At 51.4% G+C, this 18,374-nt stretch overlaps 1 protein-coding gene across 6 annotated transcripts in view; it reads right to left on the bottom strand.

Moving 5' to 3' along the window:
• Positions 1-3,064: 3,064 nt before the first annotated feature.
• TRAF3 (TNF receptor associated factor 3) overlaps positions 3,065-18,374 on the bottom strand; it is a 113,128-nt gene continuing 97,818 nt past the window's right edge. For all 6 annotated transcript variants that reach the window (XM_059915052.1, XM_059915051.1, XM_059915050.1 and 3 more), the window contains 5 exons: positions 17,266-17,340; positions 15,496-15,588; positions 11,126-11,266; positions 5,284-5,458; positions 3,065-4,473 (listed from right to left, as the gene is read on the bottom strand). In XM_059915052.1, the coding sequence (XP_059771035.1) occupies positions 3,902-4,473; positions 5,284-5,458; positions 11,126-11,266; positions 15,496-15,588; positions 17,266-17,340 (1,056 nt within the window). In that variant the 3' untranslated portion in view covers positions 3,065-3,901. The remainder of the gene's footprint in view (positions 4,474-5,283; positions 5,459-11,125; positions 11,267-15,495; positions 15,589-17,265; positions 17,341-18,374) is intronic.

The raw sequence follows: 18,374 nt of genomic DNA, 5'->3' as shown, positions 1-18,374 counted from the left end.
ACAACTATCAAGATTTGCAAACAGAAGGCAGAATCATGGTCTTGGGCTGAGAAGGAGATTGGGTGACAGATCCCCCCTTCATGTCACAGATGCAAAGGAACTCCCGGAATTCCCCCCAGCTCTCCTCGGCGGCCTGATCAGTAAAGATCTGGACTAGAAGTTAAAAAATAGTACTTTACGGCTCCACCTGAGCCCTTTCCAGCACTGATAATCACCGCAAGCAGAGGGACACGTTTTGGAGAGCGGAGGTGTGGGCAAGAGGCCCCACGAGGAATCTCATCTCCTGCCCAACCTGTGAAGACAGGCAGCGATGCTGGGGCCGGAAAGGTCTGCATCCAGCACAGGATGATGGTCACTCCTCCACGTGCAGGCGGGAAGAAGGAGCGGGCCTGGACGGCTGGAGGGGCCAGCGCGCCCCCCAGGGTGCACTCGGGGTCCCGCCTCTCTCCGCACCCCCTCGGGGCCCTGCTGTGCCTAAGGGTTCGTCCAGCCGCCCTTTCCTCTGCTTGATGTTGCCCAAGGGCTGCAGGATGCTGGGCCCACCGCGGGCGACCACCCCCATGACACTGAGAGCGCAGGGGGCGTCGACAGGGACGTGTGGCCCCGGGCGGCTGGGGACGCTGCAGGAGACGAGCTGCTGGGGAGAGGCTGCGCCGTCCTGGCCGGCGTCAGGGGGGCCTGGTGGAGTCGGCCACCGGGACAGGGAGGTGACAGGAGGGGGCAGGAGGGCCGCCTGGCCAAGAGCCTCGGCTCAGCTGGCAGCTGGGCTCCGGGGCGGGGCCGGGGTGGGGTGGACGGCGGCCCTCCTCGTCGGCCACTCGGTGACGGCGCCTGACTCGCTCTCGGGGGCTGGCGCCACCCTCTCGTGTGACAGGTCTCGGAGCAATTTACCCGTCTCCTCTGCGTCACCACAAACCCGGGAAACTGAGAACCCCAACCTGTAAAGAGAGGCCCAGGTGAGCCGCCTGGGATGCTCCCGCCCCAGAGCCAGAGCCCGGCACTCGCCGAGCCCGCCCGGCCGCCGGGCTCCGTGCTGGCCCCCCGCCCCTGCCCAGAGGCCCGCAGGCAGGCGGACCCGGCCAGTCTTCACTTCCAGGACAGGCGGCGACGGGGAAGCAGGGGCGCTGACCCCGCACGGGACTCGGCGTCGGTTCCTCTGCGGCACTGGAGCGGTTTTGTTCTGTGCGGAATTTGTCACTTTTGGTAAACGGGAAAAGCGCACCCACGTGCCGTGTCCGGCACCCGTCACTTGTCGCTGGGGCCCTGGTGGCGGGAGGGCCCGCGGGCACCAGGGAGGCGTGCGACCCGCTACCACCAACCGTCACCGAGCCACGACCTGAAGCTCCCGCCGTGTCCCAGCCTCCCACCGGGGGACAGTGAAGCTGGGTCCCTTGGGCTCCTGGGTGGCGGCCAGGGGCCTGGCGTCTCCCACCGGGAGGAGCTGCTGGAAAAGTCCCCCCACCAAGGGACGGATGCTTCTGGGGCACTGCCAGCGGCCCGCCCCCAACAGGATTCCAACCCAGGGGAGGGAAAGAATTTTTTTTTACCAGACCGAGATGTTGCTTATCCTGAATTTGTTCACGTCGCCCATACTTTCCGTGAAGGGGGAGGAAGTCCGCTGGTGACCCCCGGCCTTGGGAGAGCCACCTGAGGCTGGGTGGGGCCCGCCGGGCAGACTCCCTCCCCCGGGTCTCCAGGGCAGAACCGGGCCCAGGCCTGGAGGAGGTCTGGGCACTTGGAGGGAACAGTGGTCCCACAGCACCTGCAGGAGGGCCCTCCTCTGAGCGGGGACACACGACTCCTTACTGGGCAGAACTGATGACACTCATTCGCCCTCAAAGCAATTCTGGGGTCAGGGGATGGGAAAGAAAAAGAGATGAAGACAACTGAGCATTTTAACTGCCGAAGGGCAGGGCAGGTGCTTGGAACCCATGAGGTCACTTATGGAAGCCTGGGACGGCGGTGGCCAGGAGGTGCTTCCAGCAGGCACTGGGGCGAAGGCACACCCAGGGCGGAGGGCAGCACCAGAGACACGGGGGCCACCGGGCACCACCCCACCGTCCCCCGCGTGGCCACGGGGAGCCCGGAGGCAGGCAGTCTGAGGTGCGCGGCCCAGCTGGCCAATCGTGGGCGCGTCTTTTGGATGAGTGGCACAGATGCGGCGGTTCACACACATTGGTTTTGCCTAAGAAGCACCCGTCACGTGTAGCACCCGTCAGTGGTAAGAGCACCCATGGAGCGTGGTGCATAGCAGGGGGCACAGGAGCAGGGCCCCGCTCTGTCACAGTTGGACCATTGAGAGAAGGTAAACAGGGGTGGGAAATGCCGCCCGGACAGGCGCAGGCTGGGACCACAGACCCCAGGGCCACCCTTCCGGAGAGGGGGGCGGGCCCCGGGACGCCTGTGGCTCAGCCCGGGCGGCCCCCCGGGTAGCAGTCTCTGGAATGCTCGGAGGGCCCCGCGGCGGGTGGTGTGGGAGCCCGCAGCCCGGGGACGCAGAGGCGTGGCTCCGGCCCTGTCCCTGCCTGCACGCGGGCCGGACTGCTCGCTGTGGGGGCCTAGAGATTTGGAATCTGTGATAATGAAGCAGTGGAGGCTCCAGAAGCCGACGAGGGGGCCCGGCTTCCTCAGCAGGTACAGGGCTGTCTGAGAGGGCCCTCGAAGAGGCAAAAGGTCTAGTGATCAAGAGAAAAGTCTGGCTGAACTATCACCTTCTGGAATTACAGTGAACACAAAGCTGGGGTCGAGAAGCAGCATGTCACATCTAAGGCACAGGTACAGTATGCCACCATCTCTACGCAAACGCTGTTAACAAATGCAGCAATATGACAGGATGAAGAAACACATCTGCTGTGGCCTCCTTCAAGCACAAGTCACCTGCCCACCCCCGGACACTGGACACGGAAGGTCGGTGTTGTCAGCAATAGAGAGCTCGTCTGAACACGTGGGGCAGAATTTTAAAAACCTACAGGATTTTGTTTAGAACTCCAAAGTTCAACTAATGCCCTATTTTAGGGTGAAAACAATTATAAATCTGAAAATGATGCACAGCATCCAAGAGCAGTTTTCCTTTCGTAACAATTTTGAAGTAGTGTCATTAACTACGACAGGTATTGAAGGTTTACATTTCTAACGAGAAATAACAACAGATTGAATATTCTCTTTCCTATCACAAGTGATAACCAGTGTTTGATATTTTACATTTTCTTCCAAGAAATATCAGTCTATCAACGTTTTAAAATGAAATGTTTGCAGTAACAATTATCTTAGAACTTTAAATTAAAAAACGATTCTGAATTTAGAGACTTTCAAAAAAGACCTAGGTGCACTTCAGGGTCTTCTGACAGAGTATTGAAGCAGAGACCAGATGAGGCCTTAAAACAGACAACGGGCTATGTTTGAAACAGGACTGCACTCTTGAATCTTAGAATGAATATAGCAGAACTGCATTATGATTTCATAAATTCTCCTTTTACTTAACATGCTGACATGTCCAGCTATCCCCAGGTGTGTGCGTGTGTGTGTGTGTGTGTGTGTGTGTGTGTGTGTGTGTTCTTTTTTTGGTGTTTAAGGAAGAAAAATCATGGTTCTTTTCTTTAGCATATATGTTTTCCACCTTAATTAACTAGATCTTTAAAAATGAAAACGAAAACCTTCTCTGACAGCAGTATTTCTCTCGTCGAAGGATAAATAATTCTTCCGAGTGAAGTGTTGCTAGTCTATTAGAAAACATGGTGTGTGTGTCCTGATGCGTGGCTCCTCCCGCCGGCCCGCGGCCACCTTCTGCCGCTTCCTCGGCTCCACCAGGTCCTGTTCTGGGCGCGAGGACCTCGGGGGAGGCGGCCGGTTCAAACCCCCCAGAGGAGCTGCCTTCTGCGCAATCCGCCTCCCCAGAGACTCGTCAGGGGTCAGGCAGGTCCGAAGTATCCACTATGACTTTGATGAAAATGGTGTCATCTTTAATGTACGTCCCGTTTTCCAGCACAGTCTGGGCCACGAAGACTGGGCAGCCGGAAGCGATGTTCATCTCGCCGGTGGGCTTCTTGAAGCTGCTGCTGTTGGGGTCCGGCTTGAAAGCGTCCCCCAAGTGTCGCCGGGAGGACCCCTGGTCCATCAGCATGAGCGTCACCTTCTGCTTGAACGGCCAGGGAAGCAGAGCGTCGTATTCTCCACGCATGATGACAAAAAACAGCGACAGGTGCGTCCCCTTGCCCATGCCATCCCCGTTCAGGTAGACCCTGGCGCACATCTTGTAGCCGAAATAGCCGGTGTAGAAAGGCTGGCTGTAGAGGGACAGGGTCTTCCCCATGACGGCCTCCTGCTTCCGCCGCTTGTAATCCCGGATCTTCCAGATCAGCACGCCGTTGTAGCTGGCGGTCTCCAGGACCTGGAACCGCAGGTCCATGTCGGCCAGGCGGATGTCGTGGACACTGAGCATCTGGTCGTGCCGGCTCAGCTGGGACTCCAGCAGGCCTGCGGCGGCGGGTGGGAGAGATGGGCGCGGAGACACGTGACTATCACCGGGGCTGGAGAAGCCGATCCCCACCCGCGTCAGAGCAGAAGAGCCCAGACTCGCTGTGGCTGCTGGGGCGTGGAGCCTGCCCCGTGGAGGACCTGAAACGCAGGCCTCGGGGTCCTCGGGATCCACAGCCTGCCGAGAGGCGACAGCCTGGGGCTGCCTGCCCTCTGGCTCACGGCCCCTGCCCTCCCGCCCCCGTGCGCGGGCTCACCTGCGCCCTATCAGGGCTTAAGCTGCTCCTCCCCCCACCCCACTCCACGTCCTCGGCTGGCTGAATCCAGCCCCACGTGCATCACAATAATCCTTGTTCTTTCCCCCATTAACCCTCCTCGCGCAGCGCAGCTATTCAGAATACTCGCTCGGCCCCTGAAGCAGCGGCCCGGTGGCTTCTAGGTATCGGACACGCTGCTGGGCTTGCCGGGTCCCCTGCTGCCTCTGGTCACCCTCTGTCCCCCAGGCCTTCACGAGCAGGGCTGGAGCACCCCGACCCGCAGGCCGCCCCACACCCACTCTGCCACGCAGGCCTCGCTGCACGGAGGGGAGCGTTTGGGCCCCTGCTGCGGGCATCTCGGCGGGAAGCCAGCTGCCCCAGCAGGCGCCACCAGGAGCACCGTCCGAGACTGGATGGCGCTGTCCTGAGGCAGCACGTGCCTCGCTTACCTCACGAAGGCCGCCACAGCTCTGACCTGGGGCCCTGGGACCCGGCCAGGCTCCCCCGGCCCGGGGCCTCGCAGACCCTCACGGCTCCGCCCGCCCGCCCTCACCTGTGTTCCGAGCCGCCTGCCCCGCGCTTTTGTCCACGCTCTCCAGCTCGGTCACCCGGTTCTGGAGGGACTCCACGCTGCTCTTCATGCTGCCTGCTTCCTCCCAGCTCTGCCGGAAGGGGCGGATCTCTTTGTCGAGCTCCTTCAGTTTCTCTGCTTGGCTGTCTATTACTCGCTTCCACATCAAAGGTGTCAAAAAGGCAAAATACGGTTAGAACTCGCTGCCGGCGCTGCGCCACTACCATCAGACACCCGCTGGTCAGGAACAGGGCAGCCCGCATCAGCCCTCACAGGGCCTCTTACCTTAGACCCACGGGCATCTCGGGGGACACAGGGACCCAGACCCCTAGTTCCAGGAGGGGACCGAGGCACAGAGAGGCCTCACCCACCAAGTGCAGGGCATGCGGCTCCCACATCCCTCTGTCCTAGCGTCTCAGCTCAGGACCTGGAGTCACACTCATCGGCCCCGTCTGAAGGCCTCCATCCCCTGCAGGGTCGAGCGACCAGCAGAGGCCAAACCATGTGAGCCTCCAGGGCCAGAGGGGCTGCCCTGTTTCTGTGGCTGCAAAGAGCGCTCAGAACCCGGCCTGGGTCCCAGAAGAGAGAGCTGCCACCACACTGCCACCTGGCTCCAGAGACCTGGCTGGCAGCACAGGGCTGGCAGCAGGACAGGGCCCTGGAGACAGGTCCTCGGGGCCCCGGGTGAAGCCAAGGGGCCAGTGCCGATGGGCGGGGTGGGTGGGGGTCTGTTCCCTGGACGCACTCCGAGACCAGCACCCCCTGCCCACTGGGGCAGAGCAACCCTACTGACAAACACGTGGCTGTCGACAGCGAGGCTTGATTTAAATAATTCAGAAACCCCCTTTTCCAGAAGCACATGACCAGCACGTCTGTAACAGTAACTGGAGCGGTGAGCCTGGCGTGCCAACCGTGGTGGCCCCGTTGGTCTGCAGGACTGGCCTGCCCACTTGTTAGATGAAGCCAGGGACCTAAAGGGTTTTCACTTCTAAAAAGAATTTGCATTTTTGAAATAAAGCTCCTGAAGGCTGGGTGGCTCAGCCCCTGAAGCTGGGGAGTGGCTGGGCCGCCCCTGAGGCTGAGGCCACACAGGGGAGAGCCCCGGGGACCTGCCGAGCTCACTTCTCCTTTTGGGAGACTATTTTTAAACATCGAGGTTTCAGCACCTTTGCTGGCTCTTAATAACCGTGAAGGAACAAACATGTAGGCTTGGGTTACTTTTTCTGGGTAAAAATACAGTGTTAATCTTCCTCTTCTTTCCAAGAAACCCTGATATTGGCTAACATTTAAAAAGTAAAGATGATTTCTCTAAAGAACACTTCTTTCTACACTGATACCACTTTATTTTAAAATATATATAGTGAGAAGCATAGTTAGTTTACAAAGTCTGTTTTCTGGGGATAATCCTATTGACATGAATGAACGCCCATGCCCATAATGAATAGCTGTAATTTTTCTCCCGTCCTCTACCTACTCAAGTGACAAAATGACAAACTAGGCTGATGTGGGTACTAGTGAGAGTAAGAGGGGAGTTAATGGAAACCTAATCAATCAGTGGCAGTTCCTTGGTGGCCCTCGTTGTAAACCACAAGGACAAGCTGCTCATCACTTCCAAGCCCCCCTCCCCCGCCCCAGGACTCGTGACGCACACGGGACAGTGGCACGAAGGCACGAGGCGCTCTCGAGAGGGAGCAGAACCGTGGAGTCTGAAATGACAGCAAGGCCCCCAACTACAAGCCAGGAACACGGAGTCAGCAGGCGGGTGGCGGGCAGGAGGGAACATGGGAGCGAGCACACGCGTGCACACACACACACACACACACACAGACAAGGCCCAACCACTATTTAAAAGGCACTCCTCATACAGCAAGGGAAAACGTGCTATTTTCAAACAGACCTTTCATTTGTATGAGGTCAAAGCAGAATGCTGACCTAAATCAAGCTTTCTCTGTAAGATGCAGCAAACATGATTTCATTCTTGAAGAGCGGTCTACACTCAGCCCCTGTAGTGTTTCTATAAAAAACAAATCTTAAATGCAGGTGAGGATTTTACTAGAAAAAAGGATTCAGGAGCTGAGAGAAACAGCACAGATCACACACTATGTGAATAAACCCTCATCAGGAGACCTGCTCACAGAGCATCAGTCTATCAGTCTCATGCTCGTGCACTTAGGGCTTAAATCACCGTCTGTCACTTGGCACCATCCGGTCACCGAGCCAATGCGGGTGGGACTCCTGGGCCCAGCGAGGGGCCCGTGGACAGAGCGCTCTGCCTCCCGCCCGGCAGAGCCACTGACTGCGGGAACGACCGGGTCATCCAGCTCCTGCTAACAATGCAGCACGGGAATGAAGCTCACATCTAGGCTGTCTTTTTTTTTCTTTTTACATTTTTTTTTAAGTTTATTTATTTTTGGCTGCGTTGGGTCTTTGTTGCTGTGTGCGGGCTTTCTCTAGTTGCGGCGAGCGGGGGCTACTCTTTGTTGTGGTGCGCGGGCTTCTCATTGTGGTGTCTTCTTTTTTTTAAAATAAATTTATTTATTTTTGGCTGCGTTGGGTCTTCATTGCTGCGCGTGGGCTTTTCTCTAGTTGTGGCGAGCGGGGGCTACTCTTCATTGCAGTGCGTGGGCTTCTCATTGCGGTGGCTTCTCTTGTTGCGGAGCGCGGGCTCTAGGTGCACGGGCTTCAGTAGTTGTGGCTCACGGGCTCAGTAGTTGTGGCTCACGGGCTTAGTTGCTCTGCGGTATGTGGGGTCTTCCCGGACCAGGGCTTGAACCCGTGTCCCCTGCATTGGCAGGCGGATTCTTAACCACTGCACCACCAGGGAAACCCTAGGCTGTCTTTTTAAATTGAGAAAAAAGGGACTTCCCTGGTGGTCCAGTGGTTAAGACTCCGTGCTTCCACCGCAGGGGGCACAGGTTCGATCCCTGGTTGGGGAACTAAGATCCCACATGCTGCATGCGCGGCCAAAAAAAAAAAAAAAGAGTTCTTTACAAAGTAAAATATTAAGAAACTACCCTTCCACGGCTGGCAAAAGCTAACCCACTCTTAAGTCCCACTTCCTTTGCACAACTCTGACTGCATCCCATCCACCCTATCTGGGGGAGCTCTGCACTCTGTGTGGACTCCTGTACAAGCCTGTCTTCAGGATTTAGGGTCGACTGGAGACTCAGACAAGGGAGGAGATGACACAGAGAGGGACAGGTCTGTCACCATCCAGGTGGTCCAGTGCACAGGCTGGGGAAGGCTCCCTGGAGGAGGTGGCACTTACAGTGCCATCTGAGGTGCCTGAGGAAAGGCAGAGGGGAGGGAAGGTACACTCTGCCGCGGAGAGAGTGGCAAAGGCAGCAGCGAGGAACAGCGGCCAGTCACGGCGGCGGTGTCCTGAGCCACGGTACAGCGCTCAGGTAAACTGTCCTCTGGCAGCTGGAAGTTCTAGGGTGAGGACCGAGGGGCAGGTCTGAGCCAGGCTCTGCTGAAACGGGGGGTGCGGGGGGGGGAGGTCGGGAGGGACGGGAGGGAGAGCCCCACCCAGAGCCGGCACCTCCAGCCCTAGCCTACAGGGCCGCCATCAATGTTCACTCAGAGGCGGATGGTCCAGGCCGCCTCTCAGCGCTGGCAACCATGGTGACGAACATTACCGACCCTGAGATCATCCAGGAGACATGGTTCCATGTAAACCATCGGGAAACGGTCAGCCGTCCGGAGGGGTTTCCAGCCCGTCAGCCCCTGTTCCTGACCCCCGTCCCTCTCTTGAAATGCAGCCTATTTTCCTCCGTGCCTGCCTTCCAAGGAGGAGGAGAAGAGCGCTGGCGCGGGTCACCGCCGCCTGCAGACATGGCACTGCTCAGCCTTCACCTCCCCGGGCTCCGCAGCTTGGAGCTGGATCTCTCTGACTTAGATCTCAGTGGTTTCTTCAATCGTGGAGGTTTTAAACATGAATCACGCACAGTGGAATGATTAAAGTAAACTCAAACTTTTCATGCTGGAAGTGGGGAACGGAGGAGAGGAACGCATAAAAGATCTCCGAGGTGTCGGGCGAGTGCATCCGTGACCTCATTACGGACACTCTCGGTTTTTTTGGTTATAAATGAACCCACTACTACATATATACAATGGAATACTACTCAGCCATAAAAAGAATGAAATAATGCCATGTGCAGCAACATGGATGCAACTAGAGGTTATCATACTAAGTGAAGTCAGAAAGAGAAAGGCAAATACCGTATGATACCACTTATATGTGGAATCTGAAATATGACACAAACGAACATATCTACGAAACAGAAACAGACTCACAGACATAGAGAACAGACTGGTGGTTGCCAAGAGGGAGGGGGTGGGGGAGGGAGGGAATGGCAGGTTGGGGTTAGTAGTTGCAAACCATTATATATAGAATGGATAAACAAGGTCCTACAGTATAGCACAGGGAACTATACTCAGTATCCTATGATAAACCATAATGGAAAAGAATACGAAGAAGAATGTGTGTGTGTATAACTGAGTCACTTTGCTGTACAGCAGTAGTTGACACAACACTGTAAATCAACTCTACTTCAATAAAAAAGAACTTTGGCAACCACTATCTTAAAATAAGAATTAAATATAAAAACAAAAACCAACCCACTCCTTACTCATTCTTCCTTCTGCTGTTGATATGCCTTAACAAGTGGTTCTCTAGCATAACGTAATTCCCTCGGCGTTTCCACGCACCCCTGAGCCCTGGCCACTCTGTGCACAGCTGGACCTGCCGACCGGATGGCAGCACAGGCCTCTGTCTGGACACGCTGACCAGCACCTCCGAGGCCTCGGCAAAACGCCACGGACTTCCTGCAGGAGGCTTGTGGTGTTCTACGTGACACTGTACTTTTCTGACTTGATTCAGTACTTACGACTTGCATCTTTTCTACTACAATCTAATGGTGAATTGTGTTTTTCCTTGTCTCGGGACAACCACAGAGTTTAACACAAATGAAGTTAATTTAATAAATCCCTATGCAATTCAAGGCACGATAACTAATCCCAACATTAAAACGGGAGGAAAGAAAACCTCAAAGATGCCGTGACTCTGAGCTATTAGAAACATTTTCTCTTCCAGATAATTTAGGGAAACACACTGTAAGTACTAGCACTGAAAGACCATTTCGGCAACATGTGATTCTCCCATGGGTGTGTGTGATACACACCAGAATTACCATCACCAAGGTATGCTCTGAGTAAGCTGATGTGAAGACAGTGTCTAGAAGAATAATCTGTAACAAGCACCTAATGGAAGCCTGTGTTGGTAACAGAAATGAGGAGCCACATTTTAATCAGGCTTATTTATACACCACCTTTTTCGGGAGCAGCAAAGGTTTATGTGTTTATTTTGGAGGTACCTGTGGTTCACTGCGGTGAAATAAGGTGACAGTGTGTACGTGCATCGCTAGAAGATTCAGAACAAAATAGTTTGGCTTCAGTTCACTTTAGGAAGTGAAACTTTACACATAACTACTCATGAACAATATGAAATCTTAAATAATAATAATAAAACAGCTAATTTTTAAAAACACAGACTTTGAGTCTTATTTCACCAACAATGAATCAAAGGCACAGAGGAGAGGTGACGGGGCTGGCCCCCAGGAAAAGGCGCGAGGAGCGGTGCTTACAGCCTCCCAGGTCGGCCCGCAAACCCAGGCCACCTTCCCTGAGTTTCACTTAAGCAAGAGAAACAAGTTGCCTTGTTCGACAAAGGTCAGGGCTTTTGCTCAAATATCTCCCTGAGAAAGTCCTGGAGGGGAACACAGATGTGTTCCCTTTTATCCAGCCATCATCTTAAACTTCTTACCTGTAAATGAAGTATTTTGGATTCATTATTTCGAAGCATTTCCTTTTGTCTCTCAATTTCAATTTCAAAGCTACATATCTGGTTGTGCAAACTCTGTATGCTCTTGTTTTTTTCTACACTTTCATTCTGCAGCAAGGAAACCTGAAAAAGAAAGTCTTCAATTAAGCAAACAAAAAGTGATTTTAATATCAACTTATAGCAATTATAATAATGGTAATTAAATGTTTACAATATAGGCCTTCTATCAGCTCACTGAAGGAGTTCCAGGAAAAAAAAATCCGTTCACACAGGAAATGGGGGTCCTGGTAGTTTAACAGGGATCCTACAACTGCATTTCTCAGAATCTCTCCCAGGAATCAAATAAGATGAGGCAAAGTGCAGCAATGACTGAATTTCAGAATGGATGCTTTTTAAAGTTTTTGCTAAAAACGAATAAATCTTTTACCAGAGTGGCTTTCAAACTTTGACAAGGAAACATAGTAGGAAACACATCCTTACACCTCACCCCTTCTGCACAGACACCTGTGTATGTGTGCATATCCCTAAAAACAGGGACCTCAAAACCAAATCTGCCCTGATCACACTACGCCCGGATATTTTCTGTTTTACTCTATTCTACTTTTGAAAATGCTAGTTGCAACCCACTAAATTACTTCACGTCCACCAGTGGGCCATACACGCCCTTTGAAAAGCTCTCTCAACACAATGAGGGAGCACGACAGGAACAGTCTCACATGCGCTGCAGTGAGTCCTGGGGCCAGCCTCCCCGCCCCCCCTGCCCCCCCCACAGAGGAGCTGCCGACTGGGGGTGCCAGGAAGGGTCTGCTGGGGGGGGCGCCATTCCCAGCCGGGAACCCACCTTTGAGTTCTTCAAAGTTCCTTTCTGAAAAATAATTGGCTCCCAAGAACCAATTTACACTGGTCTTACAAGCCCCCAGGGTGAGGAGTTCAAGGGCGATCCTACGAGGCTTCTTTCCCACAGTGTCTCTACGAGGGGCACTTTGGTCCCTGCAAAGGTTCCCTCCGCCAACAGCTGTGTGTGTCCACGCGCGGATGCGGCCGCCATCCTGGAAGACGCGGCGCTCCGAGACGGATCGGAACAGCTCTCCTCGCAGGTGCCTCTCTAACACCTCCAGCACCTGAGGACAGTCTGGCCGTGGGGACGGCCCACGGGCATCTCAGGACACAGCTGGGTTCCTGACCGTGTCCCTCTGGAGAACAACCAGCCTAAAGTGAGGCGTCCTTACACTCCTCAGCCTGCTCGGCAGGCAGCACCTTTGGGTGCTGTCTCAGTCTATTTTATTTATAACAAAGGTATTTATGAAGGAACACAGAACTTGCAAGATATACTTCACTCTCCTAGGATTTCACTCAGCACAAACAGACTTTCCTTCCTAAAATATGATGTCTCACAGGTCCACGACCTCCTCCAAGTGATCAGCCTGCAGCATCCAGACTGGGGCACGGGTAGCAGGCAGTGGTGTTTTTGCTTTTTCTGAAATTACAGTTCACTCGCTCCCATCTGTCAAAGATGGACACAATTCCCAGGCTCCTTATTCTCACACCCAAAAAAAGAGATATGATGCACACAGGCCAATCCTTTTGATAAAAATCTCAGTAACATCTCCAAAACCAATGGCAATTTTTTCTGCAGCAAATCAAGCTACCTGAGGATGACAGAAATATCTCACACTGATGATCACACATCATGCCGCATCAAACCCTTAATTTCTTAATTTAGGGACTGCCCTTAAACTGATTTTTATTTATTTACATATTTTAATCAAGGATCCTAGCCCCTGGGTGCCTGCAGACCCCTGCTTTCACCAGTCTACCAGGTATAGGAAAGTCTACCTGGCAGGTGTGTTTCCAAGAAGCACAGTGTGACATCCACACAGCAGATGAAAACAGGGGCCCCTCATCCTTCCCGAGACCCTCCTCGCCAGGAACATCCTTTACCCCAGCCTGTTTTGGTGGGCACTCCACACTTCCCTTTGATTTAAGCTTTCCTAAAACATAAGATGGGTGTTTTTAAGCCTGGATTTTACAAAACAGTTTTTCTTTAGTTTGACTGTGAATATAATAATCAGCCTTTCCGAATCAACTCAGACATTCTATTTTCTATTATAGATGAACAAGATAACTCAGGAGATTGCAACTGAATAATTCTATGATGAGAAATAAATTCCCATTTTGAGAAAATACAAGTATCTCCGTTCATTGTCCGGATTTTGCCCTTGGGCCCAGTGACGAGAAGCCAGCTTCTCATGGACACAAGCACGGATGCGCAGGGCGGAGGCCCGGCTGACCTGAGCAGGGGGCACGGAGGCAGGCAGCGGCTCAGCCTCCAGCAAAACCAAGAGGACAGACGGTTCAAACGTATCAGCAGCAACTCGGCCCCCTCTCGGCCGGTGTGCAGAGGGGGAAGCTCTGGGGAGGGGTGCTGGCTGTGCGGCTGTGTCCTGGGGCTTCCAACGATGCAAAGCAGATGCTCTGAGGGGGACAAGTGTGAAGGTGGCAGGGCAGGAGGACGCAAGTGACAGGATGACCCCCGCGCGCCCCATGGCGATGGCCCCGAGGACGACCGTCCTGAGGGGTGAGCACACCGCAGCCCAGCCCCGCTCAATGGTTACGTAACCAGCACAGCTGGAATAACCAATTCACTTTACATGAAAGGAAGAACCTTTTAGATAAATGAGAAGCCGTTATCTGTGAGAGACCAAAAGCCCTGAGATCTATGCCTACAATTAAAAAAGGCAGAAACAATGCATTCTTCAAAAAGAGGGGAAAAAAAGATTCACAGGTAAACCGTCACTGAACTCAGAGCAAATATGTGCTCCCGGGAAAGTCATAAATGATTCACGTAACGGATTTTATGCCACTTATAAGCGGAAGGCCCCTCCTGCCCGCCGTGCGCACAGCACGCAAGCCCTTGCACTGCTTCTCACCTCCAGCTTAAGCATTTATATTAAAAGAACTACTTTATGTTAGATTTAATAAACATCTTTTGATTTAAAACTTTAGACTCTTTTAAGTACATTTACATTTTAAATTGCTTGGATTTAATACTCAAAACAAGATATTCAAATCTTTACAAACCTTTAGAAAGCAAACATCAACTCCCCGGCTGCTGTAAATCATCCTAGCGCCCTCCCACCGCAAGTTCTCAACACATGTTTGTTGAATACCAAATTAATTTCTTATTTGTGTACATAAGCCACAAGCCACAGTGGGAGATCCTATAACCTCCTTCTCTATCAAGTCTTGGAGGTTTTCATCTTTTCCTCAGGTAAGAAGGCCCGGCGAGCTGAGCACCACGGGACAAACTCCCCAGGAAGGAGTGCTACGTGGGCGGGGCCTGCTGAGGAGTCCAGACCCCACAGCTGGGGCCCCTCGAGGAGACACCCAGGAGAGCAGGTGTGTCCGGGAAGGGGCTGCGTGGTCCCCCAACCCCCATGGTCAACAGTCACACTCGCGATGTGGAATTGTCCTCTCCTCGTCTCCGAGAAGACAGAGGATGGTAAAGCAGGTAACACTGGTGACCTTCCAGATCGGGGGTTGGCAGGCTTTTTCTGTAAGAGCCAGAGAACAGTTTTTGGGGCTGTGCAGGCTGTACAGTTTCTATCTCTGCTCATCCACACTGCCATCCTGGTGCAATGCAGCCGTGGATAATACGGAAATGAGTGTGCGTGGCCGTGTTCCAATAAAGCTTTATTTACAAAAAGATGGGGCGGGGGGCGGACGGGGGTTGGAAGTGAGAATCCCTGTCCTAGATCAACTCTGAGAGAAGCACAATGTGATTTTTTTTTTTTTAAAAAAAAGCACTTCATACCTGCTTGGCAATTAAAAAACAAAGAGCAAGGACTTCCCTGGTGGCGCAGTGGTTAAGAGTCTGCCTGCCAATGCAGGGAACACGGGTTTGAGCCCTGGTCTGGGAAGGTCCCACATGCCGCAGAGCAGCTAAGCCCGTGCGCCACAACTACTGAGCCTGTGCTCTGGAGACCACGAGCCACAACTACTGAGACCGCATGCCACAACTACTGAAGCCCGTGCACTTAGAGCCCGTGCTCCCCAACAAGAGAAACCACCACAATGAGAAGCCCACGCACAGCAATGAAGACCCTATGCAGCCAAAAATAAAAATAAATAATAATTTATAAACAAACAAAAAAAACCGAAGAGCAAGCTAACAAAACCACACGCCTTCATTTACAAACTCAGGATCACTTGAAGAGAATTTACTTTTTTGACACTCTTGATGCTGTTTCTTTTATGCAAAATCCATTACTAACTATAAACAAGGTTTTCTTCTTTAAATAACTTGAAGAAAGTATTAAAAACCAACAAAAGCAGGAGGCGGTGCATCGTACCTTTTTCTCTAGAGAGTTGCTCCATTCTTTGAGTAAGTTGACATGCTGCACCGCGGAGCTGGCCTCATGGGCCTTAATCTGCTGGTTTGTCCCCTGTGAGAATAAAGAGGCAACGCGTTACCCAACCTCACTCCGTCGGAGTCAGAGGGACTCACAGCCGACCTCAATCCAGCACTACACGGGGCGGGGTGGGGGGGGGGGCGGTGACTTATTCATGGACGGTTCACAGGGGATGCCCCGCCTCAGAAGGTGTGCGCTCAGTGGCCCCTGATCTACTGTGCACAGGTGAGGAGGCTGCTTCGAGAAGAACGGAGCAGCTCAAAGACGAGACACCGCGGATTCTACAACAACTAACTCGAGGCCGTGAGCTGCACTCCTCCAGCTTCTTACCAAGGGCCTTCTTACCTACGTTTCATGCTGGTAACATCAAGAAACTAAATTTTAGATATATCATTTTTGTTCCCTAAAAATTTTTTTGCATTAAAATATAAATGGAAAACGTTTAGACACCTGCAAGTCATAGCTAGATGCTGCTATAATAACCTAGTGAATATGTAATCAAAGTAGGATTCTAAATGATTTATTAAAGTATTAACTTACCAGTGAAATACACTGTATTACTGTTCCTAACTATCCTATGTATACTTAGAAAGTTACATACAGAACATAAACAATCTACAGAGTACATAAGATGTAGACCATCTTAGAGTCAGTAATAAGCATGGGAAACAGTACTTCATATATTTAACAAAGTAATTGGTATAAGAATATAATTTGTTTTGATACTGGAATATTTAAAAGCCACAGAAAGCATTTTAATGATCTCCAAAACATATACTCTGTACATAGAATATTCATATATATATGTTGATATAAGTATTGCTATATATAAACATATATATATACATACACAGAATGAATGATATATATGTACATACGACATAACAGTGGTGAGGGCTCAGTCTCATAAGAGACTGAAGCAAAGGGAAAGCTATAGTCATTCTTACTCTCAGGCTTCTTACTTTCTAAGAAAATACTGAGATGCCAATATCTCTGTATTGATTTCACAATAATGTATTGATAATACATAAAAATCAAATACAAAATACTTTAATTGGAGTATATACTGCCCTTTGATAGTTTTAAGATCAAGATATACATTTGAATGAAATCTAGTTCAAATTCACTAGCCATCTCAGATGTGTTAAAAAAACAAAACCAAAAAAAAAAAAAAACCAGGAACAGCTTTCTGACGGCCCAGGTGTGGCAGTGGCGGAGATCTCCTCTCTACATGGCCGTCCGGGCACGTACATGTGGCATGTACATGTGGCATGTGCACGGAATGCACTCTGGACACACGCACGTGCGATCCTCACAACCGTGCACTGATGCACACACTGCCGAAACCATGTCCAGTTTGCCAGTGCCTTACATTCAAGTAACAGCTCAAATTCCGTAAGAATCTACCTAGAAACCCCGCCGAATGTCAGTCCTGTCTGTCCCATTCACTAACTGGTTTTGAATGTAATCGTTCTCCTAGTGCATTAACTCCCCCTCAGCACAGGTGTCTACCTCAAGTCTCACGACACCCCCGGCCTGGAAAGCGAGCACTCACATCTGCTGCACGTGGCTTTCGTCACCCGTGCGGCAGGTGACTCAGTTCCATGGCAAAACTGAAAGCCCAGAGCCTGCATGTTAAGATGTTAATAGAATAACTTTCTCTCATGGTGGAATGTCAGTGACTGGGAAGGACAAATGTCGGATACTGACCTGAAAAACGCAGCCATAGCGCTTAAAACTACAGGTGCTGGGGGCATTGACACACTCTGACAAGTGTGCACTCAACTGCAACGGGAAAGAGACGTGAGTTGTGGCACGAACGTTTGCATGAAAATGTTCAAACATATCAAGGGCACAGATAGCATCTGGGTTGTACTATTACGAATGGTGTTTATCAGCTACAGGTGTGTATATAGCATCTGCTTCCTAGACTTATATGCAGTAAATATACAGTATCATCACGTGTATACACATATATACACCAATATACAGAAATACATTTACTATAACATTTCTTAAACTTGTAGTTTCTTTAGAACAAGTTGTTTTGCGACATGCTGTCTGCAGTGCCAGAATTTTAAAAAGAAAGGAAAAAAAACATAAACTGAAATGCACATTTAAAGACTATAAACAAAAATTGCATGAAACACAAAAAATAGAAAGCATTCAGGATGCAACTGGGTCACACACCTAATATACAGTACACAAAAATAAATATCTTTCCAAAGCAAGCGTACACAATGTACCATTACTCTCAGTACTTCTGAAAAGACTTTCTTCCCTCTGTAATGGCCAGAAATTCAAGTAGCTTTTCAAAGACCTCTAAGGTCATTCTAACAACATGAATCTTACGATGGTCACCTCCAGTTCATGGAGGACAATTAGGAGGGATTGGGAGAGGATAACTCCCCTTGCAAGGAAAAACCCCTGTGTTCAGCTTAAATGTCAGCAAATCATCAAATAAAAACCACCTACGGTGCTCCCTCAAGAGGAAAGGGAATTGAAATGTCTACATTTTAAAGGCACAGTGTTTTGTGTTAGGCTAATACAATTTAAGGATAATTTCTTTCTTTACTGAAGATAGTCTCATCAGGAAACTCTAGGGATAGATCTTCTTTATAGAAAGCAGTCAGACCCTGAATGGGGAGAGCGGTCAGTGAGCGTGGTGCACAGCGGCCCCGGGAACGTGTTTCCCCGCGAGCCAGTGCACACGCACTCCCGGAGGCTCGCGGGATGTGTCACTCTGGTGGGTGCAGGCGGCTTCTCCACCTTCTCCTCTTGTCCTCCAGGACAAAGACATTCCTCTCCCTTCAGGTCAG

The sequence above is a fragment of the Balaenoptera ricei genome, chromosome 2 (genome assembly GCF_028023285.1).
Source record: "Balaenoptera ricei isolate mBalRic1 chromosome 2, mBalRic1.hap2, whole genome shotgun sequence".
In the NCBI taxonomy this organism is placed as follows: Eukaryota; Metazoa; Chordata; class Mammalia; order Artiodactyla; family Balaenopteridae; genus Balaenoptera; species Balaenoptera ricei.
The sequence above is the reverse complement of the archived record's forward strand: the minus strand, read 5'-3'. Positions and strand labels throughout refer to the sequence as shown.